Here is a 26,062-nt window from a genome sequence, read left to right as displayed (position 1 = left end):
AATTTATTTACGCTTTCGGAAAAATATCGTATTCGGTTAATTTGCGTTCCGTAAATTAAATCTTTTTGGACTGGCGCGTGGTATTCAAAAGGGTTAACAGATTACAGTTATTCACAAGTCGATCGAAACTCTCTCTAACTAGTAGCTTGCGTATGAGCAGAACAAGATTTTTCAACATGGATGCAGATCAGCCACCACTCACAAGGAAAAGAACTACAAAGAAAACATCAACGTCTACGATAACTAAACCCAATAAGTCAACAGGTCAGGTCAATTTATTTCAGCTTAATCCAGCAATAATTAGTACAGATGGAGAAGAATTCAATCAGCCACCGAATCCAATTAATACCCAGGCAGGCAATCCCCTTCTCCAACAACAACCACCCCAAGATCCTTGGGCCCAGCTGAATTTGTTCCAACAGAATATTTCGAATATGCTGGAAGACAAGTTTCGTGAACAGGATGCAAAAAGAAAGTTGGATCAAAACAAGACAACAAAACGTTCAAAAGTTGATATTACGTTTAAATATAAGACTAATGAATTACAATATAAATTCCTAGAGGATATAAACGATTATGTTGACGAAGCCAAAGATCTAGCTGCCTCTGGATCCAAAAAGAGACTAGCCAGCTGCTTAGATGACATTTCTTCAACCATCTCAAAATGTCAAAAAATCATCAGGTTAGCTGACAAATCCCCCGCTGGTTGGGACACGGTGAAAGAATACGTTCAGGACGAGCTCGCCAGTGATAGTGATGATGACAAAAAGATGAGACAAGCTGAAAACCGAGCAATAGCGAAGAAGAAGCAGCAAACCAAGGTTCAAAAACCAAGAACAACATCTTTTCAACCAAATCTGTTTGGGCAACGCTTTCAAAGTCAGCCTTCATTCGTCCAGCCTGCGTTTGTTCAACCACACCAATCGCCATTGATCAATCCACAACCGCAACGTTTTGTAATTCCACAACAAGCTACTTTGACGAGATTCCCAATGCAGCATCATCCAGCGAACACGTGTTTTCACTGCGGATTGCCTGGTCATTGGAAACATTCCTGCCCAAATAAAGGCAAAGGTATAAAAATTAATGATTCTGAAAATCCCACTTATAAAGTTAAAGGAAATTTAAAAAGGCATATAGGCTATTGGGAAGAAACTCTACAGGCCAATGACTTTATACTCAATATTATTCGAGATGGTTATCGCATTCCATTTAGATATTTGCCTCCCTCATATGATTTACCAAACAATAAGTCTGTTTTTAAGGAAATCGATTTTGTCGAAGACTCTGTTAACGACCTAATTAAATTTAATTTTGTTTGCGAAGTTGCGAAACCTTTCATATCTAGTCCTTTGTCAGTTGCTTACAACTCCAGAGGTAAGAGACGATTAATCCTTGATTTGAGTTATCTTAATCAATACATTTGGAAAGAAAAAATTAAGTTTGATGATTGGAAAATGTTTGAAAATTTTATCGATTCCGATTCAGAAGCTTTTTTGTTTAAATTTGATTTGAAGAGCGGCTATTTTCACATCGATATTCATAAAGATTTTCAGAAATATTTGGGTTTTTCTTGGACATTCAAAGATGGGACGAAAAAATATTTTCAATACTGTTTTACCTTTTGGTCTTACTTCAGCTCCTTTTCTCTTCACAAAAGTAGTCAGAGTTCTCATCAGATACTGGCGTTCATTCGGTGTCATGATCGCTTGTTTCCTTGACGACGGCATGGCACTTGAATATTCTAAAGAAAAAGCAAAAACTAACTCAAAATTTGTTAAGGATTCTTTAGAACTTTCAGGGTTCGTAGCCAACAACGAAAAATCAGAATGGGAACCTTCAGTAAAAATGGAATGGTTAGGTATAGTCATCAATTTTGAAAGCAAAACTTACTCTATAACAGAACAGCGCATCTCTTCTCTTCTCGCATCAATAGACGATCTTTTCTCTTCTATCAACAAAGCTTCTGCTAGAAGACTTGCGTGTGTTGCTGGTAAAATAATTTCTATGAAATTTGTCTTGGGAAATATTGTGAGATTAAAAACACGTTTTCTTTACAAACGCATTGAAAGCAGAGTCTCTTGGGATAGGCCATTTAATCTGTCAAATTTTGATGACGTAGTTGACGAGTTATTATTTTGGAAGTTCAAACTGAAACTTCTTAACAATAGGCCTATAATTAAGTATGAATCACCTCTTCTTAAAGTCTATTCAGATGCCAGTGATACTGGGGTAGGTGCTATCACTGAAAACAACATTTGCTACCGTAATTTGAATTTTGCCGAGAAAAGCGAAAACTCTACATTTAGGGAATTGCTAGCCATTTTGCATGCAATTAAGTCTTTTGATATTCTAATAAAAGGAAAGTTTTTACTATGGCACACAGACAATTATAGTGCAGCTATTATTGTGAGAATTGGTAGTAACAAAACAAATTTACACTATTTAGCGACAAGCATTTATGATGCGTGCAAAGAGAAAGGCATCAAGCTCACAGTAACTTGGATCTCTCGAAAACTTAATGTTATTTCTGATAAAATTAGTAAATCGATTGATTATGACGACTGGATGACTTCTAATTCCCTTTTTCAGTTTATTAAAAATAAATGGGGCCCTTTTTCTATAGACCTCTTCGCAGATAACAAGAATTCGAAGTGCAAGCGATTTTGCTCTAAATATTGGTGTCCAGATACTTTCAGAGTAGACGCCTTTTCTTTCGACTGGACAGACGAAAACTGTTTTATGGTGCCTCCTACATTTCTTATTGCTAGATGTATTAAACATTTTTTATCTTGTCAAGGTTCAGTTTCAGGAGTTTTAATCGTACCTTTTTGGCCCTCTGCAGTGTTTTGGCCATTAATTGTTGATGGTACTCAAAAATTCAAAGGATATATTTCAGATTACCTTTTCTTTCCTTCGACAAAAAATTTATTATCCCCAGGGGACTTTAAAGAGGCATTGATGTGCAGTCAGAATGATGATATACCTATCTTTGTTTTGAGGATTACAAAATAAAGGAAAGTTTGTTTTTTGTTATTTCAAAGAAATCATAATTTCTATTTAGACGACACTCTAGCACAAGTGATTAATTCTCAATTTGATGTAAAGGATCAGTCATTGAAAGAGATCGTGTCCTTTCTGCCGAATTTAATAACTCAATCAAGAGCATCAAATACCACAAAGAAGTACACTTGCTATTTTCATCAATGGGAAAGTTGGTGTTGTAGCTTTCAAGAAATCAACCCTTTACCTACACAAGAACAATATATTATTCTTTTTATTGTAGCTTCATACCAAAGTGGAAAATCTTTTTCAGCCATAGAAGCAACGGTGCATGCAATCAAGTATTTTCATTCTTTGATAAATGTCCATTTCTCAGACAATTCTATGATAAAACACGTATTAGAAGCTGTAAAACGCATGCTAAATCATGTTGCGCAGAAAAAGTTAGCCCTTACAGTCGAACAATTGTCTTTAGCTGTTGAATATTTAAACAAGGATTGCAGTCTCAAAAATTTAAGGATGAGAGTCATTATGATTCTTTCGTTCACCGGATTTCTAAGGTTTAGTGAATGTCAAAATTTGAGAAGGTCCGATATCAAAATTTTTAAGGATTATCTGATGTTATTTATTGAGAAAAGTAAGACGGATGTCTACAGAGAAGGACACTGGGTTTTGATAGCCCGTACTAATTCCAGGCTTTGTCCAGTTTTGAACTTGATTAATTATCTGAGAAAAATAAATATTGATGATATTTCTGATGAATTTATTTTCAGGGGGATAACTAACGTTAAAGGGAAGGAAAAGCTGAGGAAAGCCAACAAGACCATCGGCTATTCGACTATTCGAGACCACTTCATTGTTGCGTTGAAAAGTGTTAATTTGGATCCAAAATACTACGGACTGCACAGTTTGAGATCCGGAGGTGCATCAGCAGCTGCAAATATGGGAGTACCGGATCGATTGATTCAAAAGCACGGTCGGTGGAAGACCACTGGAGTTAAAAACCGATATATCTCGGAAGATGTTGATAATCTTTTATTTATTTCAAGAAACTTAGGTCTTTGATTTAAGGGATAGTCGCCACCCTTCTATTTGAGTTTTCACTTTACACATGCTATTAGTTTACAGCCTTTCGGTTCGACCCATTACTATCATAATAAAATGTGGAACCTGTCTCGCGTTATACACATTGTGTCTCTTGTTTTTTACTCCCTTTTATTCCTTTAAGGCCTTATCAGTCTTTTATTTTGGAGAATAAGGAAATAAATAAAGTTATTTTCGTTTCGAAGATAAGAAAATAAATGAATTTATTTACGCTTTCGGAAAAATATCGTATTCGGTTAATTTGCGTTCCGTAAATTAAATCTTTTTGGACTGGCGCGTGGTATTCAAAAGGGTTAACAGATTACAGTTATTCACAAGTCGATCGAAACTCTCTCTAACTAGTAGCTTCTCTAATTAGCAACCCTCTGAGTTCATGATTTCCATCCAGAATTTTAGCACAAATTTAATCTCAAAATAATTATGTGGAATTTTTGTGAAAAGATGTTTATTTACGTACATATTGATTGTGTCTATACATGCCTGGGTGCATTTTACATATGCCAGGGTGCATCGATTTTCAGATTATATTCTATTGAATATACATGTGATTGAAGGATGTGGGTATCCTTTACCTTCTCTCGAATTTTTCAGTCCTTACGGTTTCTTTCAAACAGCTCAGTTTTCAGAGACAGTCTGGGCACCCAATTTTGACCACCGGGGTTTGAAAGTTTTTGTCCGGGGGATATCGGATTTTCGAGTTTTGGTTAGATAAAAGATAGATAAAAATTTGCGTCAGGATCGGATAAATCCTTTTCTCGTGGTTTTTTCAGCAGAGGTAAAGTAATAAGACGGAGTCGAAGTAGTTTTTGATTATTTTATTTAGTTTAAGGAAAGGTTTTTCTTTAATTGTTGTACCTAGAAAATAATTGTATTATTTTAGAGAGAGCCAGCCTTTCGGTTCGACCCATTACTATCATAATAAAATGTGGAACCTGTCTCGCGTTATACACATAGTGTCTCTTGTTTTTTACTCCCTTTTATTCCTTTAAGGCCTTATCAGTCTTTTATTTTGGAGAATAAGGAAATAAATAAAGTTATTTTCGTTTCGAAGATAAGAAAATAATTAGTCTATAACTATAGCTACCACTATGATGGCAAAAATTGAGCAGTTCAATTGACATTACTACACCCTGCTTAAAGTAAAAATAAAGACAATAAACCCACCATAAACTGTACAAAATGTGGTGCTCATAATATCCATGAGTATTATGATTGGATGATTTTTGATTTTCTTGGTGTGTAAAACTTTCGAGTCACTGTCACCAGTCACTCTATAAATGGTAAACCGTAAAAAAACAAAAAAAATTCGTAAAAATTCACCCAGCCAGTTTCCCGTTGGCAGTATAGTACACAAGACAAAGGTGAATCGTACATCGGTAAACGTTCTCGAATCGACCTAGGTTTTTCTCTCTACCATTCGGAGACGTTTTCCAAGATATAGACGTAGGTCGTACAAGTAAGCGTCCATACTGTTAAATATCTGTGATGTGCTTTCTCATGAAATTTTTAAAAATCAATCGGAGGGCGGTGGGGCGTAAATGAAGTTGTTGGGCGTAATGGAATCTAAAATATATTGAGACCGACAGGGAACTATCAATCAGATCTGTTAAAGTGTTAAAGTAGAAATGTCAGGTCACCGGGCTCCACTGGTACAAAAAAGGTAAACCCAGTTTGACAGATGAGAACTTGAGGACTTTCATTGAGGACTTTCATACTACATGCAAACAAAGAAAACACTTCGCAAAAATTTCAATAATTTTGCATTGTTGACACCAAAATAACAAACCAGAGACAATAGAATTTTCTCATCATTTGCCCATTCGATTCAATGAAGAGCTGTTCTTATTATGGTTTGTGACAAGTGTGAGTTTTTATTTTTCTTAGCTGTAGCAGGGCTGTAGCTAAACTTACTTTGAAAGTTACTTTTTTATTGGGCAAAATTATTTTAAAGGGAACCAAAAAGTGCATCTGGGAGCTGAAAATTTTTTTTCAGTAGACATTTTCAAATTTATATGTATCATTTCTCATAGCATCTTAAACTCATTTGCAGTTGTTTTAGAGCTACAGCACTTCCGAAACTTAATTTTGTCATTTTTCAGGCTAAAAAGCCTTGAAATTAAAGCTTTTTAGCCTAAAAAACGGCCACAGCCATATCCAGACGATGTCAATCGAACGAATCAAACGCCGAATCAATTGAACGCAATCGAACGCAATCGAATGATTGAAATTCGATTGCCGAACGCAATCGAATGCCAATCGAATATTACCACGATTTTCTCGATTGATTCGATTGCGTTCGATTAGTGCCTGGATTCGATTGATTCGATTGATTCAATTGCGTTCGATTGACTAATGTATTCGATTGATTCGATTGATTCAACTACGTTCGGTTGGCTTTTATGCATTCGACTGGTTCGACTAATTGATTCTGTTGATTAACATTGATTCTCGTTCAACATTTGAATAGTTAAACGAGATGATATGAATCATTTTAGCCTGGATTCTAGAAAATGCAGATCATGCAGGCCCACATGTTTACTGCAAGTTGTGTGTCAAAGCCCGTTCGTTGCGTTGATTTATCTATCGTATCGCGATACTTAACCTCCCTAATAAGAGGCGCTCGAAATTGAAAGGAATTGAGGTGAATTGGAATCTAATTTAATCAACCACCCGTCGAATGCAGTCGAACGTAATCGAACATCAATTGAACGTAATCGAATATCAATCGAACGTAATCGAATATCAATCGAATCAATCGAATTTTACCCAGAATTTTACGTTCGATTGATATTCGATTGCGTTCGGCAATCGAATCGCAATCATTCGATTGCGTTCGATTGCGTTCGATTGATTCGATTGGAGTTTTCGTTCGATTCCGTTCGATTGACATCGTCTGGCCATATCACAAAAAATACAATGAATGCTGCTGTTTTAGTTATTCAAAATCCAACATAGGCCAACAATTGATCAAGAAAACGCATTAACAGCATGTTTGGCCTTCCCTGCATTGAACGGTTGAGGATTTTATTTTCCAAAAATCTTGGTTTACGGAATGACAGAAAAATAAAAAATGCTGTAAAGTTTTAAGGAAACATTTTTAGAGTAAAAAATATTTGGCAAATTTCTACCTCTTACTGAGTACTTTCAAACCAGGCATAAATTAATTGCTATTGGGGGAATTGACTGGTTTTTAATTGAGAAATATTTTTGGTTACGGAATGACGGAAAATTATCTTTACTTTTTACTGAAATAAAAATTATGAAATTTTCACTTAACCATATCACCTCAAACATTTTTTAAGCTGATACAGTAACTTTGTATCAAAATCTAAGCATTTGATCCATCTTGAAAACCTTTCCAAGGGTTCTAAAGTTGAATAAGATTTTTACAGCAGATTCTGTTTCATATCATGTGTACCGCATTCATGATAAATTAAAAAAATTGGTTGAGTGTTACCAAAAATCTTTTTGATTTTCTCAAAGTGTTATTGTTGCTATGGCTAAAAATCATGACTTTGATAGCATAATCATAAGTCAGTGTCAATTTATTAACCACTTTAACAATGCAAATTTTTGGGTGACACTCCGTTTCATGGAAAAAATCGGCAGTTTTTGAGCTTCAAAATGCCACAACTTTAGTTTCGCTTGTGCTACAGACTTGTATGTGTTCTCATTTTTCTAGATTTTTCAGCATTTTTTACTGTGCATCCTCTGAAATTAAAATCATTAAATGACAATCTGCCACTTTATGCACAATACCCTTTGAAATCAAGGTGGCCTCTGGTTCCCTTTAAAATAATTTTGCCCTATTGATTTTAGCATAGACCTTTTTTCAAAGAGGACGTCCTGTTGAATAATTATGTAGTATATACAGCCATAAAAACAGTGATAGAGCCATGCATAATGTATCACTGTATCACGCATATTGTAATAATTATGTATGGTTTTATCATTGTTTTTCTGCTGGAAAAGTTAGGATCTTATTTCTGCTGACATCAAAATGTCAAAGAAAATCTCTTTTTCAAAAGATCATCTTTGAGATACATCTTCGGTTAAAGTTCAAATGGAATTGAATGAACCAAAGAAATTTCTATGAATCATTGATTATGACCTCATACTGCGTCATGATCAGTTTTTGCCATTTTTGCAAAAATGAGCGAAAAAGCAATTAGGTTACACATCAGGTTAGAAAATACATCATAGTACCCTTCATGTTCAGTCATTTGTTTGGTAATTTTCTGTTGACTAATGCAATCTAAAAATTATGGTAATTTTAAAACATGTAATTGGGGTCAATACACAATAGTCGTTGGGGAGAACCCAATAGTGTTTTGAATAATTGATAATTATTACAGTAGAAATCTTTTTAATGATAATATATGTCATCTTATTGATTTGTCTTTTACAACAAAGCAGTTACCTAGGGACAAGATAATTTTATCCCGTATGTATTGGCTGAGGGAAAGTGATATTGTATGTTGAGTAATTTATTATTCAATAGACCATCGCATTCTTCTAAACCACTATTTGATCAAATTGAGCTAGATGGAGACACAGGCAAAAATCTTTTAGATGTTTGCAACAGGTTTGCAACTCAGGCAGAGTTTTGCAATGTAATTTGCAATTAAATGTGATCAAATATTACTTATTAACATAAATATTGAAAAAAATAAATATTATTAAGAGAGTGAAAAACAAAAGGTGAAAGACAAAATCAACTCTATTTTTTTTTATGCTAAAGAGATTGGACTTTAATAAATACAATAAAAATATAAAGAAGTGCTTATTCAGGTGTGTGATCTTGCATCTCAAATGATGCAGCATAGTTTTTCTCTCTGTCTTTCAATTCTTTTATTTTGCTTCTTAAGCTTCAGATAGAACAAGGCAGACACATTAGAGGTTCTGGTTTGGAGAAAAATTGTTCTTAAAAGTTAAAATAGAAAACATTTTTCTCAAGGTTTGTAGGGTCAGGTTCCAATGGTGGTAATCCAGTCTGAGACTTAATTTTTGCTAATGTGGAAAAAATGTATAATCAAATTTACTAACTAGACAAATATTGCACTATAAGCAAAAATTTTAGCCATTTTCTATTCCTTTGCTACAACCAAATTGACATAAGAATTTGATTGAAATATAGAGCAAGCTGGGAAACCTATTATACTCAAATCTCAGGTCCTAAATCTCTGCCAATTTTAATTTTATGATATTTTGCAAATTATTGCCTGTTATTCACAACTGCTGCCAAACAGTTCACATTTTTTATTTATGATGCTTAACTTTGTTTTCTTGCAGGTCAAAAGAAGTTAGGAAAAATTGTGACACCAGATACTTGGAAATCAGGAGCTCGAAACACTACAGGTATTGAATGAAGTATAAGATGATTTTATTTTCTTGCATGTTCACAACATGTTTGGACAGCTTTCCAAAATAAGCATCCTTTTCAGGATTGGTTTAAATGATTAGAAAGAGCAACAATAAATTTACATTTTACGATCACATATCCATATTAACTAGTTTTGTCATATATTTTGGCAATGTATAACATCATAGCATACAGTTACTCATCAAAATATTTTGTTCTAATTTGACCCTTGTTCAATACCTAATTTGTAACCATACAATTTTTTTATATCAAGATTGACTAGGCTTTTTTATGCTACCTACTTTGAGGTACCTACCCCGGGGGGGGTACTAGGGTTGGCAAATGAGGGGTATGTGCGGACGGGACCTCCGAAAACCGACCCCTTAGAGAGACTGGTTTTTGCTGAAAAGGTGACCCTTAGAGAGACTTTTTGAATTTTTTTTTTTCGATTTTTGAGAAAAGTCATACCCTTAAAGAGACTTTATCGCAATTTTTTTTTTTGATTTTTGAAAAAAGTCATACCCTTAGAGTCATACCCTTTTTCTCTGGAAATCAAAAAATGTCCTAGAAATCCTAAAAATTTTCGACCCTTAGAGAGACTAATTTAAAACTTTCTGGTTTTTTCGACCCTTAGCTAGAGATTTTGAAAGGTGAAAAAACCGACCCTTACCGTCCGCACATACCCATCATCCATTTTTGCCTAAGTACCCCATCCCCCGGGTACCTACCTTTGTCCATTTGTCTGTTGTCTTTTACCAGCCTTTCTCAAGACTGGCTGGTGAATTTACTTCACTTCATTTTCTTTCCAGTTTCATTTGAGCTTATTTTTTCTTGTTTTTCCCTATTTGTCTTCATCAGGTAAGTCGAATCAGGTTCCACCTTGTTGTATGTAAGATAATTCATTCCTTTGTCTTTTTTTTCAATTTTTAGAAGGCGGAGGCCGAAAGGTTGGTGAAAACAAGCTTCTCTCATCCAAAAAGAACAGGTCTGTTTGTTGAAACTTCAAAAACGAAAAAGATACCCTATTTCTTCGCATTGAGGAAATATGATACACATACTCTTCACATTTCCCCATTTTATTAACATAGTTTGCAAGGGGGTTCCAGGTCCCACCTAATAATTCAGGTCCCACCTAACCCTAAAACTCCCACCCTCAATCCAGACTCTTAGATCCCAGCTAAAAATGCTATCCCCTCGAAAAAATTATACTAATTCGACGAACGAAACAAAAATTCTTACAGAAAAGTAAGTTAGTAAAGTAAAGTAAAAGAATTATTTATAGAATATGAAATTTAGAAAAAATTATAATTAAATTGGAAATAAGAAAAAACTAACATTAACTTTTACCAAAACACCAAAAATCCCACCTTAACTTGTTTCTCCTACCTAAAAACTGAATATTTCCAAATCCCACCTGGAAATTTTCGACCCAAAACACCAAGCCACTATTCTGAGGGGGGTGCACACTATATACCGGGTGTACCAAAAAAAAGTATACAGATTTGACGAGATATTGTGAGCTTCAGGATTTATATTTTTTGTTCATTCTTTTTTTATTGTATAGAGGATGCTCTAACTTGAATTTTGAGCTATTCTCAACTTCAGTTGAGTTAGAATCTGAGAATGTGTGTGTGTGTGTCTGTCTGTCTGTGTGTATGTCCCAAAACTTTGGGGCAGCCTGGAGACTTCAGAAATTGTTCGATTTGGCTGAAATTTGGCACACTTGTTCCATGGGTGAATATCTGGGGGTGCTTTTTTTCATTTTTCAAAATTTTTGATTTTTGGGGCCTGGGGACGAGTTTTCGCCAAAACGAGGCTAAAGCTTTGAAGCAGCCTGGAGACTTCAAAAATTGTTCGATTCGGCTAAAATTTTGCACACTTGTTCCTTGGGTGAATATCTGGGGGTGCTTTTTGCATTTTTCAAAAATTTTGATTTTTGGGGCCTGGGGACGAGTTTTTTTGCCAAAACGAGGCTAAAGCTTTGAAGCAGCTTACAGGCCTCCAAAATGGTCGGATTTGGTTGAAATTTGGCACACTTGTTCATTGGGTAAATATCTGGGGGTCTACAATTGGGCCTATGAATAATTTGAAGCCACTGAAGTTGAGCCCAGTGCGTTGCGCACGTTCGACTATTATACATTAAATTTGAAAAAGTAGTTCCAAAGTTATTTCCAAAATACTGACTTTTTTCCATGTCGAAATTTCAAAAAATCATTAAAAACAGCAATCACGCTATAAATAAGACAAAATGACAATGTCTTTTTGATTCTTTTTTCTCCTATCTTATATTCTGCCAACGGTTTGTCCATCTTATTTACACGTCATGAATATTTTCAACTCCAGCAAACTCAATGCAGACCCAAGTTCTTTGAGCAACTAGTTGAGGAATGGTGATTTATTTTTTCAAAAATTTTCTCACGTAGCACACCACACCTCTCTTGGAGATTCTCAAAAAAAATTTTCAGCTTTACCAAAAATATTTTTCCACATGGGAATAGCTTGTTTTACTATATTGTTAAATTCCGTAACGAGTTTTGATGAACACATTTACATTTTTTGGTATTTTTATATTTAAAGAAGGTAAGTGCCAAGAAAAAAGTTTGTTCGCTGTTTTTAATGATTTTTTGAAATTTCGACATTAAAAAATTGTTTTTTTGGAATAATTTTCGAATTAGTTTTTCAAACCTATTGTTTGATAGCTCAAAATTCAAGTTAGAGCATCCTCTATGCGATAAAAAAAGAATGAACATAAAATTTAAATCCCGAAGCTCCCAATATCTCGACAAAGTTGTATACTTTTTTTGGTGCACCCGGTATTAGGAAGAAAAGCAACAGCTTTCAAGATAGTAACGTTTCATTCAAGATGGCAACACTATTTTATTAAACATAGGCCAGAAAATTAAAGGTTTTTTAATAAGAGCCATAAATATATCTCTAAACCGTCATTTTTTGTGCTCTTCTTCTCAAAATGATAATAGCAACTCCTTTCGATTTAATTTAGATTTGCACCATATCAACAGTTTGCCAAGTGTAAGATTTGCAAATCCAGCGTCCACCAGAAGCATTCTCATTATTGCCAAGGCTGTGCTTTCAAAAAAGGTACTAAAAACTATGATTTCAAATGCATGTACAAATTTTTTCCTGGCCCTGCCTAATTTGAGTAAAACCTGGTGTGAAATATAAGAAATTTGCAATACCGGCCATGGGATAACTTTCATAAGCAAAAGGTAGCTTTAAAAAAGCAGAATCCTCTGGTGTGTAATTTCAAAATCATTCTAACTAAAACTAGTAATAAAATACAAAAATTCATTTTGTGACTTTTGACTAGCAGATAAATCAAGAACTAGAAAATTTTGATTCTTAAAGGTTTTGAAAGTTATCCTACTGTAAAGAACTAAAAACCTATAATAGCTGCTTTGGTTAAATAAAAAGCAGGCCAACAATAATTATTATTCATTTAACTCTTTTCCAAAAAAAATTGGTTAAAAAAAAGTAATAAACTCGTTGAAAGATAATTTTGAGCGGATCATTTCGAGGCTGTAAAATCTTTTTTTAAATATTGAAATGAATTGGAAAATAATGAAGACTTTTCTACTCGGCCTTTCTTTTTGAAACTGTGAACTTCGCTTAATTCAATACTTAATTTTATACTTTCTTGGACCAAAAGTTCCAGCCCGTTTTTAGCGCCTTCGTATTTTCTAAAGCAGGACATTTTTGAAACTTTTTTATTATTATTTATATATTTTACTTTTTCAGGTATTTGTGCTATGTGTGGTAAACAAGTGCTCAGTACCAAAGAATATCGTCAATCATCTGCTTAAAACAATCTTCGTTCAATCGTAATAGAATCCATTTTTGTTAAAATTGTTAAATAAAGACAGTAAAACAATATACAGTTTTTGTATGAACTTGCAGTAAATTCATCATGAAATTAGATGAAGTTAGTTCGCCAGTTTTGGCAAAGAAATTCTCTGCACCTGATTTCAATCCAGAAGATTATGTTAAGACAATCTTATCAAAATGTGACATTTACCGGACCCTGTTTGACCAACGGAATAACATACAGAAATTGGGAGAAGAGACAGCCGTCTCTTTGAAGAAAAATGTTTACCGGAATTATAAACAGTTTATTGACACTGCAAAAGAGATCTCTTATCTGGAAGCTGAGATGTACCAGTTAAGTCATCTGTTAACTGAACAGAAATCAATTCTCGCCGATCAGCTTGAAACGGATATTTTTGAACGACCTAAAGGTTTACCAGTTGCATTGGACCCTGAAGTCGAAGCTTATGAAAACAAGAAAAAATCATTCTTGGAGAGTATCAAAGTCAGTAAACAGCTGATGGACGAGTTGGAGTCTAAAGAATTGATATTGGAAGATCATTTAACTGAGTATGACCCTGAGACATACAGTTCCATTCAAAAAGTAGGTGCTCACCTTGTCACCGATAACCTCATGATCACCAATGAGCCTAAAACTGGCAAAGCTGATATCCTGACCATGTTTGATTTGTGTGATTTGGCTGTGGTTAATGTCCGTGATGGACAGGGAGTTAAAAATGCATTCAAGATCTTATATTCGTTGGAAACGCGAATGTTTGGAGCTTCAACCAAAGACATGAAACTCTCTTGGTTGGATCAAATTGAACGTGCCAAGAGGAATTACAAGAAAGGCGTGCAAATGGATGCAGATAAACTGGCAGAAATGCGACAAATCCAGCAAGAAGAGAGCGCTCAAGAGGTTCAACACAAAAAGGAAGAGGAGAGCCGAGCTGAAGCCGAAATTGCCGAACAAGAAAGCCAAGCTCATGACCAGAGCTTCCGATATCCGAACCTGTTGAATGTGGATTGGTTGGTAGAGTTGCCAGAAGATCTGGACATGTGTATTGCTCAACGTGATTTCGAAGGCGCTGTCCAGCTGGTCGAAAGAGGCCGTACGTATCTCGCGGACTTTCAAGAATCACCACCTTTGAAGGAAATTCGAGACAAGATTGAAAGCCGGGTCGAGCAGTTGGTCAACGTCTTGGAGAAATCGTTGGATAACTCATCTTCATCACGCCACGTTAGCTTGCGTTCCATTCGTGTTTACGTCCTTTTGTTAATCCGCTTGGGACGTGGAAAACTAGCCTGTGAGCTGTTCCTTCGTAACCGTGGTTTTGAGATCAAGAACAGTTTCAAACAGTTGAAAATGGAAGGAGCTACTGCCATTTATGTCAGGAAACTAGCCTCTGTTTTCTTCACCTCTGTCATCGAGACTGGGCGTGAATATAAACGGAATTTCACACTTAACAGCAACTGTTCTGCTTTTGTGGTGTGGTTACACAACGAGCTCCAAAACTTCGCGGAGAAATTCACCAGGCAAGTGTTTACACGGAACACCAATCTACAAAACGTTGGTTTGTGTATCAGTCTCGCTCTAACACAATGTCAACGTTTAAATAGCATCGGTATCGATCTGACCTTTGATCTTCAACACATGTTTTTGAAAGAGGTCATGACTGCAGTTTTTGATGCACGTGATCAAATCATGGAACGCGCCAAATCGAAAGCCATGGATGACAATTGGGTACCGATGACGTTGGCTACTGACGAGCTGGATACATTGGTTGGGGAAATCGATTCGTTAAATCTACAAGGATTCCAACCGTACGTTAAAGGCAATGTCATCCATTTGAGTACATCTACCATTAATTTCACCAAGTCTTTCCTTGTTTTCATGGTAGATGTCCTCGGTAAATTCTACACTACCGAGATCCATGACACGCTGACGCAATGCGTACGCGAGATCTTCAAAGCGCAGTCTATCCAGTTTGAAAGTTTGATCCGTGATCCCAACTTGAAGGATCGTCGCCAATTCATTTACGTGAATGCTGAATTCATTTTTGGTAAAGTGTTCAAGAAGGCTTCTGATCAAATGAAAGAATTGACAGGTCATGAATTGGCCTCCCTTCAACCTGTCAATGATATGATGGAAAGATTACGTCATTTAAAGTAGAATGAATTGATGAGGAAATCAAGTCATTGAATGGTTGCTTGTATTTTAAACTGTCAACTTTGGTGTAAACATTGATTCGTATTTTTGATCATTTTCTTAATCATTTAATGATATTCTGTTTTACTTATAACATGAAGAAAATCACCAGCGATCCCTAGAAAATCCTTACAAACCTTTTTCTGTAGGTTATCTTTACTCCATTCAGTTCATTTCTTATAGAATTTTTCAGTTTTTATGGTAATAAAGCTGATTGAGTTTAATTTCATATTTTTTTATTTCTTTATGGCCTTATATTGTTTGATTTAAAATTGCGATGAATTTTATTATTTTTCTATAATATTTGTGGTTATTATCATTTTATTCGTTGCCAGATATGAAAATCTTGAATTAAAATTCAATTCAAATCCAAAAAACACCCCCTTCTCACAGAACCATTGGGACCCGGCTTTCCCCTGGAAACAATTTTCCAAATATCGTCTCCGCTGGAAAATCATTCTCCGCGATTTTTTTCCCCATTGAAAATAATCAACTAAACAAATCCTCACTGCTAAATATTATGCTTTTTTCCCCATCCCCACTGAATTTTCTGACTTGAAAACAAAAGAACACACCTTTCCCGTAGTTTCACATAGTTGTGTATAAAATTGTTTGGGAAGTAAACCAACGTGTGAAAATATTTTACTTATTTTCATTGTCTTCAAAAATGCGGAACCTATTAATGCGAACGATCGAAATCTTCAATTTTTTCGCGAGCACGAACCAAATTCAAATTCATTAATTCAGCATTAATTAATTGATATAGGAATATCAATCTCCATCGATTTTCAGCCCGTTATGTATTTTTATCCCCACTGGCTTAAAAAATCCTACCGGGTCTGTGATAAGGGGGTATAAAAAAGGAGTGAATAGAGGGACCTTCCTTTCAGTTCAGACTGTCCATGAAAATTTTGAAAAGATTACGTCATGTAAAATATAACAATGAGAACATCTTAGATAATCAGTCTGTGCCGCTAACTCGATCGGGAAGATTCTTCCGAAATGGGAAGAACCTTCCCCAACGGGAAGAACTTACTCTATTGTTTTCTGCCCGTTTTGGAAGATTCTTCCTCTTTGGGAAGTTGAAAATTGACTGAATCTCGGCGAAGCTGTACGATGACCGGCGAAAGTTGAAACTTTTTGGAGGTGAAGAAGCATCAAATTTTAAGGTTTTTCACCGAAAGAAAAGTAGACTTTACCGTAGAGATCTTGTTAAATTGTGAAAAAACTGCGTAGTCTTCCCAAACGGGAAGTTCCAACCCGATCGAATTTTCCTTATTTTCTCGCTTCTTCCCGATCTGGAAGTCCGTTAACCCGTTTGGGTGTTAAGTTAGATTTTCCGTTCGGGAGGATTCTTCCCATTTCGGAAGAATCTTCCAATTTTGGAAGAATCTTCCCGATCGAGTTAGTGGCACAGACTGATAATGACTGATGTGATAAACTATCAAATTGTAAAGCTTCTATGGTGGTGTTTAATGTAGAATAAATAAATAACTAAATAGTCTTGTATGTATTTGACTTTTGAACCTACCGGGAGGTCCTATAAAATTAACCTTTGTCCGTCCGTCTGTCCGTCTGTTACCAGCTTAGGTAGAATCCAAGTGAGTTGTGACACGGGGGTGTATTCACGATTCAATTTGTTGCTATTTTGCAAGAGGGTTTCTATTTTTTCATTATCATTTTCAAATTTCTAAGAGATTTCTAGCGTACCAAACTTGAATGTTTTAAAGTGGCTATTTTTACATCCCTATCAAATTACAAGAACTAAATAGAATCAAATTATGAATATTGATTAAACCATATAATTCCTTTGTCTTTATTAGTAGGCTAGAACGAGAAACTCAAATAAAAGTTTTAAAAACTCCTTGGTTAGAAAGAATTTTGTGGAACTATGAAAAATGCGGTGAAAAGGATTTTTGTCAATTCAATATCGTTGGATCTGAATAGCATGGAAAAGGTATTTAAGTTTAATTTTATTATTTCCCAGGGCTCATTTGAGTGTGCGAAGTAATAATTTGCTCCGGGTCGTTCAGGAAATATCTTACAAGGTCGCGAATTCCTCAAATTTTGAACGATTGTTTTTTCACTCGCATTTCAAAATCGCACTGATAACCCCGTGTACACGTTTTTTATAAGAATGAGAACAAACTATATAAGAACACAAGGCTTCGATGGCCAAAATCCTAAGAACAAGTTAAGAACATTTTAAGGCTTTGTTGACGCAAAATACTTTAAGAAAGGCGAAAATAAGAACATTTTTAGGCTCAAAACTCAAAAGGTTTAGAACATCCCAAGGGCTTCAAAAATTTTGTTCTTATAAAAAACTTGTAGTCCATCCTGACCATTCCTTCATTTTTTCTTTACACAAAGATAGCTTACTGGATACTGTATCTGCAAGGATGGACTTGATGTGATGCTAAAGATGAGGAGCTTTGATGATGTTGATCATCGATTTGTTGATGCTATAAAGAACAAAAAATATAAGGTATAATATCTACCCATTTTTGTATTATTGTTACCAAGTTTTGAAATAGATTAAGTCTCGCGCAGATGTACAAAAATCATAAAACAGCGAATCAGCCTCTGACAGGGTCCCAAAATTACAAAATATTAAAAATCAACTCCCTAAAAGGTTGATAAATTCTCGTAATTTGGACCAAGGTTTGGGATCAAGTTTTGCTGGAAATTAAGAAAATAGGCTCTTATAGGGTCGTAAAAATGTCAAACAAGGGAATAATTTTCGTAATCTGTCTCTCGCAGGGTCGATTTTAGACGATCCTAGACGATCCTATCGTCTACACAAGATCACTGAAAAAGAGAATAGTTTAGGAGGCAGGGTAAATTTGCGAACCCAGGTAGTTAACCCAGGGTGGAGTAAGCAAAGGTGGAGGTGTTTTACAGTGTTTTGTTCCAAACTCTACCGCCACTTTTTTTCTGTAAGCCGCGCTGACGCCCTGGCTTTGTACATATATATTTTTATGCGTTTACTGACCCTCTAAACGGACGGTAGCATCGTCTATGTCGATTTTCGAACTTTGAATTCGACATGCTTGTCACATTGCAAACATATTCCTTTGCTCTTCTGGGGTGCGAGCAAACTCCCCAGCAATCACAAAAATCGTGAATGTTGACCTCATAAATGTAAATTTCTTTCTTAACACTGCACCATCCTTACCTGTATCCTAAACGTCAAATTTCTTCGTCAAAAAAGAGCACAAGAAAAAGATATTACCGGGTTTCGTTGACACGGGTTTCTAAGACAAGAACAAGAATTTTCACTAAGCCTTTGCTAATCGGAAAATGAAGAGATCCATATTTTTCATCAGTTAGCTTAAGAAAATCACTTTTGCATTTTGGAGCCGAAACATAATGTCTTAGCAGTCCTTTCTTGTATTTGCATTTTGAAGCCGAAACATAATGTCTTAGCAGTCCTTTCTTGTCTTACAAAGTACGGGTACATCCAATCTCGTACCCAGAGCTACGTGTACCACTTTTTGATACAAATCGTGAGCGCTATCAAAATTATCAAAAAGCGGGAGGGGGACTGGAGGAATATGATTTGGGTGTATCTCATTTTGTTTTGTTTTCTTTGAAACTGAGTCTACTGTCTGCTTATAAAAAAAGGTAGATTTTCCCTCCGCGATGGAGATCAATTTCCCGAATAAGTATCCCGATTTTGATTTAAATTTCCCCTATTGGAAGTTTTGAACGGTGTAGGGGGTTTATGGTAATTACTTATTGACGAAAGCATATCCTTCTGTCAAACTTCCATTGTGTTTCTCATTTCCTAGTTTGTACTTCTCTCTATTATGAAGAGGATAAGATTTATAGAATAAAGAAATAAGATTATTCATACCTACCAGTACACTCTCTTTTATAAGAACTAATATTTTTTCATGCGGCTTTTCTTACTATTTTGGCGCTTCGATCCTTAAAGGTTTTATTTTTATATGAGTATTCCCGTTTCGTATCAGGTACATATTTCATACCAGGGCAGTGTCTGCCTATTGTTATATTATGGTGATATAACCAAAAAAATGTTTTTCATCCCCTTTTGACTAATCTTGCTCCACATCTGTGTCAATTCAATGTGAAAAGTTTGTGAATTAAGTTAGCAGAAAGTGAGTAAGCAAACGATATCACTCTTATTCAAAAAGAAAACCTTTAAATTGTTCTTATTGTATTCTTATTTATAGGAAAAACTGGGGTGTTTTAGGTTCAAAATATCCTTTCATTTACCCCTGGCGATATCACTTAGTGCCTTTGCGGGGGAGGAGCTATCTATTTTTCTGTGTTCGTTTTGTAAGTAGTATGTGTTCGTAAGTGTAATGTAGTTTCTCAAAATTATAAATAAAAGAAATATCCTTTCATTGATTTTTTTACCGTTACTATCCCAGCTGGCACACAACGTTGTTTCAACGTTTATTTAACGTTCCCAACGTCCATATAACGTTAGATGAACGTTGAAACAACGTTGCGTCCTAGCTGGGATACCAAGATCAGCACTGTTCTTAAAAAGATTTTAAGTTTAACTAAATTTGAAATGGAAGAGTATGAAAAAAATATTCATTTTTGGAATTTTTCAAAACTTTGATTCGTACACTTTTTTTCTTCATTAGAACAAGTTAAGAAAATGTTAAAGATTTGTAGACTCTTAATGGCCAATTTCTAAAGAAAATGGACAAAGATGCTCACAAAATGGTGAAAATAAGAACATGTTAAGAACATTATTAGGCCTAAAACTCAAAAAGCTAAGAACATCGCTAGGCTTCAAAAGTTTTAATTGTTCTTATAAAAAACAACGTTCTTGATCCTAGGCGAAGCTTTCAATATTTGATTTTATGAATGACTTCTGACCAGGCCTGGACACTCACCCCGGACACTCACCGTCAAAAAGAAATGATCATAATTATCAAAGTTTGAGAAACTGTCAAAAACATTAACATTTCAAAAAAAATGGCAACATCCTTTTCTTCTAATTACTTCTCTATTTAATTAAAAGATTGACAATATCATAAAGAAACCTCACTAACTAATTACTAACCATGTAACAATGATGATCATTAACGGCCTTCAGTCTCGTCCTCTATGCTTGCTCCTCTTCTCGTAACATTATCATAATCTATTTGTATGTCGATGTATTAACAGCTATTCATGTTCAAATTTTCTTAATGATAGTATATAAGTTTTGAAGAAAAATTTTCTATATACTTTTTGGAGATTTTATTTTCATACTTTCTTAATGGTGTACTGGTTTTAAAGAAAAATTTATCATTTTTATGGTTTTCTTTTGTAACCCTAACTTTGTTGTTTGATGATTTTTCATGGCGCTGAGTTCAGACTAAAAGGATCCCACCATCTTGAAAATGCACGTTCGTTTTCAAAAATTATATGAAAATACTAAAATTTATAGTAAAAGATTGAACAATTGGTCACACGATTTTCAGTAATATTTTCCTCACACTCCAGCCTATGACATTTATTTCTTCTCTTCTTTTAGCACCAGGGTTTGAAAAACACGATCCAAATAAGACCAATAAAAGCAATAGATGTATCTACACATCCTGGTTATGTGTCTGGTGGCTTTACCGATACATTGTGATGGTGTTGATAATAGTACTTCTACTAGAGATAGTTCCACTGGTGGAAGATCTCAGACTTTCTTGGCTGTCGCATTGACCGTTGTCATAACTGGATTTATCATATTGTTGATGATCATTTTCGCTTTGCTCCTTATTCAAAGAAGGTTAGTCGTAATACCTTTTTACACCCCTGTTTCAAAACAGTAGTCCTGTGATAACATTTATATCAGTTAAATGAATGTGGTAAATCTAGTGTATGTGATTGACGGTGTAAGCGTTTTTCTCTGTTGGTTTTTCAGTGTCAAACATGCCCTGCGGTGACAAAATATAGATTTTAATAGTTTTTGCTGTCAGTATGTCGGCTCTCACAGCCCCCGTACGCCCCCGGGGTTGAAAGAAAAGACAATTTTTTGTCTCTATTAATGTAGGTTTTAAAGTCAACTAGGATGATGTAACTAGTGGCAACCAAATTTCTAAGATAACAAAATATAATAGTTTTTGATACAATGATGACAATAATTTTGGTCTACATTTGCGGTGAAGAGCTTATATGGTTGGAATGTTTCCAACATTACATACAAAAGAAAGCGTGTAGAGAAAACTATCGTATGGAACTATTTCAATAATATTTTATGTTAGAAAGAGAGTATCATGCAAAATTAGTTTTGAAATATGAGTGATTTTACCAGTTGGGCCAGTTAGGGTATTAAGAGAAGGGAAAGTTAGCTCGCTCTTTTATACAAGTGGAAACAGTTAATGCAAGGATTTGACACTTGTTATTTTCATCTTCATCTTATCCTCACAAAAAACAATTATTAACGTGGGCTACTAAAACAGTAATACACCCCCTTCTCACAGACCCACTGGGAACCCTTCCCAACGAAAAAGTTGGCCAAAATATTGTCCCCAGGTGGAAAATCATACCCTCAATTTTGTCCCCGCTGAAAATAATCAGATAAGCAAATCCTCACTGCAAAATATTGTGCTATTTTTTCCATTCCCACTGATGAATTCATTGGCTAGAAAACAATGGAATTCAAATCCCCAGCCATTAAAAGATAGGAATATCAATCCCCGTCAAGTTTTGGTCCGCTATTTTCACCCCTACTGCCTGATAAAATCCCACCGGGTCTGTGAGAAGGAGGTGTAGTGGTGTTTCAGATAAACTTTGAAATCAAATTAGAAATCTAACTTTATTTCGAAATACAGAAAGATTTGAATCAGATGAAATATCTTTGGGTGTTTCTTTTGAAAGGACCGAGAGTCAGTTCGAATTTTTGAAAGATTCGTACAATAGTAGAATCTTCTGTTTTGGTTGTAAGTCCTTTCTTACTATGGTGAAACCGTCGGCTTTCATCACACCATATAATGAATCTGTAATAAAAACTTCTTTAAAGAAAATATTACCCACGCAAAACACGACTACTCGTGATTTAATTGCTCGAAACTAAACTTATGAAAATTCATGCAGTGCACGTGTTTTCTAGCTGGAAACGAAACTTTTTGGTAGAATGCATTTTGCTACAGTCTAATAACTTTCCCAATAGAGATGCGTGTGCGTAGTTCCCAGCTTTTCGGGAGTGGCAAAAGTCTCTTTCTTAGGAATTATTACTTGATCATCTAATTTATTGATATTTTTATAATGCCCTTGGTACGTGATAAATTTGTTGCATATTCGGCAAAATAAACCCTCTATTTTGACAATAATAAGGATGTTTGAATATTTTTCTTTCCTTTTATCATTCATAACAGAGACGAAAATTTGAAAATTTATGATATCCTCCTCCATATCCCTTTTATATTACTTAAGACAAGTAGTCAATCATACTAGATGATAGTATAAACTGAAAATACAATACGTTTTAATAACCTAGAAATCTAAGCTAGATTGATTCAGTCACTTGGTCTAATCAGATGTTTAATTGTGACCTTGTATTCCAAGGCTAACTTCAAAATCTGCAGATAAAAATATTTTTAAAGCGCCGTAAACGCTATATTGCCGTATAAGCCGTGTGTCTCAGTCTTGTGAATACGGGCTTAGTTAACAAGGTTAGGACAAACAAGATTAAAGGAGGCTACAAACAAAAGCAATATCAAAAGTTGACAAGAGAGTGGAATCTAGTAAATTTATGCTTACTCATTAACCGATTAAGGCTTATTGTCAATTTTTTTTCATTCTTTTTGACTTTTTAGCTCGAATACGATAAACCAATTTTTAATTTTCTTATCTGCTAATCCATCGGACACCCATTCATATTTCCATCAGACATACATATTGTAATCGATTTTCAAAATCTAAATTGAGGGCTTGGTAATACCGAACGGTAAACTTTATTCCTTCAGTCGTTGTGGCAGCAGTTTTGTTTAAGACTTCTATCGTCATACAATTTATTTTGGAAATAATTTGACTTGGCTTAATTTATTTCGCGATGGTTGCTATCAGAGAAAATGCCTGAAAGCTTATAACTTAATATCTGGATCATTGATATACGAGTAGGAGCAATCAAGATATTATTCACTTCCTATTTTCTTCCCCATATTCCAATCATCAAATATAATTAGTTGTTTACTTCAGATGTATTTATAGTCTTTGCTGTTCCTTTTTCGGTTGTATAACGTGGTAGCATATGGTTTGATGATCTATTTTTCCTGTGTGTGTAGTTGAGTCACTTTTCTATTCGCGAGTGTGCTCGTGTCATATAATTAAAACGAATAGTATCTGTTTTATAACGCCCTTGGCGTCTAATCGAGGGGTGTTGAAAGGAAAGCATAGTATACAACGTAAACTCTACTTTACGCATATATTAAGAAAACGCTCTGACTCAGCAGCTTTTGTCTACAGGATTGTGTCGGCACATTTTATTCCTACTACTTTAAGGTTTGGTGTGGTTCTGAAATTCTATTTTTTTTAATTCAAAAAAGTAGTTTTGAAAAAATGAAATGTGGTGAAATGTTAAGGTCTTTATCACCAAGATAAATTTTTGTCTGATCTTTCCAATAGGGGAAGGGGTTCATGGCACTGGGTGTTTTATTGCTTTAGAAGCCCCCAGCCGTTTCCGAGATGGCTTGATTTGAGCTTGTTTTTACGTTTTGGAGTAATGGCGTGATTAATCTTAGGCGTTTTGCATGATGGTGCGATGATGAGTGCCGCTGTGGGGATGGCGCGCTCGTGGAAGTTTCTGTCAACGATATAACTATAGTGAAACCTCACAGTAGGGCCTAACAGGTGTTTGCTTTCAATTTTGTTATTCGTTATTGTCAAGGTGATCTGTGGTTATACTTTGTCGTTAGTTCTAAATTTAAACCACAAAACTAAGCATATTTGAAATTGTAGAAATTCCAACAGCTCTGCGTAGTTCATTAGCTGTTAAAAAGCAATATAATGTTTTGATAAGACATCAAATTTGAGCTGCTTTTATATGCAAGAAGTACTCGAATAGCGATTCCAAAATGACGTGATATGGTATTTCTTAATTGTAAGGCAATCTTTCAATTTTCCTTACATTGTCTTAAAAGAAATTAAAGATGAAACGTTATTCAAAATTTTGACTTGACTCCCGGGAATAAAATGAGGCTTACCAAAAAGATAGCAATACGTTCCCTATCTTGGATCTGTTTGCCCTATCATAGATGGAAAAGCTTTACTTTAATGTATCAAATCATTATAAACAAAGCTCTAGAACTGTTCAACAATAATTGTAATAGGGATTTTCTCAGTAATAGCAATAGGAGCTTGACTGTACCACAGGTCTTAAAATGGATCAAGAAAATGTTAACATGAAATTCTCTTCATCTTTTTTTCCTTAGAACGACGAAAGTCTGTTACGTTCAACGGACACCAGAGGTGATCACCACAGATCGAAACAGAAATCCGACACTTAAAAACATAACAAACATCACTGAAATATATGATGAAAGTTTCTTAGATCAAGTAACGTTACAAAGATGGCAGTCTAAACGGAGCGAAATGAGAGCGAATACGCCAAGTATTAGAAGCACGAACAGTTCGCGTGTCGTTACGCAGGTCGATATTACAGATGGACTTAAAACTGGCCTGAAGAGGCCGAGTAATGGCACTATATTGCCAGTGACTTACTTAGGTATATTACAGGAGGAATCGGGCGCTAGTGGGAGCCGGATGGACCGGAGAGACTCAACGCCTGGTGTTCAAGAATATGTTTGTTATTGAGTAAAATACATGATATTCTTTTCAGGTGAGATGATTTTAAACCTATCTGGAGAGAGATTTCATCAAGCGATTTCCTTCTTCCTTCGTTTCATCTGAAGAGATTTTCTCGCGTGGATCGTTTACTTCTGGCAATAGTAGTTGTTACATAAAAAATCTAACCTGAAAGATTCCCATCAACTTGCATGTTGGATTATCATTGGAGAGATTCCCTTCCAATGACAGCAAGAAGCCGTGGGAGTTTTTGAATAACTGTTTGTTGGAGACACTCGGAGATGATAAAAAGCTAATTTCCCGAAAGAATGGCTAATGGTTAATGATGTTCTGTCCAGTTTTCCACCTGGCATTAATCCAGATTTGATCAAAACAAGTTTGAAACAACTTACTTTTTGTTTTTGGCTATTATACCTGGTTGGTGTTTCACAGATGTCTTTCAATATTTTGACGCCTGATGATTTCAATTTGAAAGACATTAAGATAAAATAATATACTATCAAGAAGTTCAATTGAATGTAAACAGAATTGGAATTCGACGAAAAGAAACGAAAACCTGACAAATTCGATATGGTGGGAAATACTTTTTCAGATATCCGCCTAAAAATGGCAAAATATTTTCCCGTACCGTAGTTCGAGGCTGAGAGCTTTTTAATATGAAAGTAGAACATACGTTACAAATTTACATGGAATATAATTACTATAAATTGATTGTACTTATTGGCGTCATAAGAGCTATAATTAATTCTTAATGATTTCAAATGGCCTGATTGTTTTCATCAGTTAGAATTCATTCCATG

General features: G+C 35.1%; 2 protein-coding genes and 2 long non-coding RNA genes across 4 annotated transcripts; 3 read left to right on the top strand and 1 right to left on the bottom strand.

Annotated features, from left to right (window-relative positions):
* Positions 1-487: 487 nt before the first annotated feature.
* On the bottom strand, positions 488-1,969 carry LOC136823258 (uncharacterized). Its single transcript, XR_010848998.1, has 3 exons — positions 1,894-1,969; positions 1,622-1,744; positions 488-1,054 (listed from the first exon to the last, which is right to left on the bottom strand). It is a non-coding gene; the product is annotated as an uncharacterized lncRNA (long non-coding RNA).
* Positions 1,970-5,849: 3,880 nt separating this feature from the next.
* Positions 5,850-16,999, top strand: LOC136823307 (cysteine-rich PDZ-binding protein-like). Its single transcript, XM_067079490.1, has 5 exons — positions 5,850-5,970; positions 9,400-9,465; positions 10,400-10,454; positions 12,471-12,568; positions 13,226-16,999. Exons 1-5 carry the CDS (start codon positions 5,955-5,957, stop codon positions 13,288-13,290), a joined length of 300 nt encoding a protein of 99 aa, XP_066935591.1. The 5' UTR covers positions 5,850-5,954; the 3' UTR covers positions 13,291-16,999.
* LOC136823306 (exocyst complex component 8-like) lies at positions 13,395-16,999 on the top strand. Its single transcript, XM_067079489.1, has one exon. The coding sequence runs from the start codon at positions 13,395-13,397 to the stop codon at positions 15,462-15,464; it is 2,070 nt and encodes a 689-aa protein (XP_066935590.1). The 3' UTR covers positions 15,465-16,999.
* Positions 17,000-17,328: 329 nt separating this feature from the next.
* On the top strand, positions 17,329-26,056 carry LOC136823282 (uncharacterized). The gene is made up of 4 exons (XR_010849003.1): positions 17,329-17,457; positions 17,871-17,985; positions 21,001-21,246; positions 24,890-26,056. It is a non-coding gene; the product is annotated as an uncharacterized lncRNA (long non-coding RNA).
* The last annotated feature ends 6 nt before the right edge of the window (positions 26,057-26,062 follow it).

The sequence above is a fragment of the Clytia hemisphaerica genome, unplaced genomic scaffold, assembly GCF_902728285.1.
Source record: "Clytia hemisphaerica strain Z4C2 unplaced genomic scaffold, Clytia hemisphaerica genome assembly, whole genome shotgun sequence".
NCBI classification, from domain to species: Eukaryota; Metazoa; Cnidaria; class Hydrozoa; order Leptothecata; family Clytiidae; genus Clytia; species Clytia hemisphaerica.
Note: the sequence above shows the minus strand (reverse complement) of the source record. Positions and strands in the feature narration are given on the sequence as shown.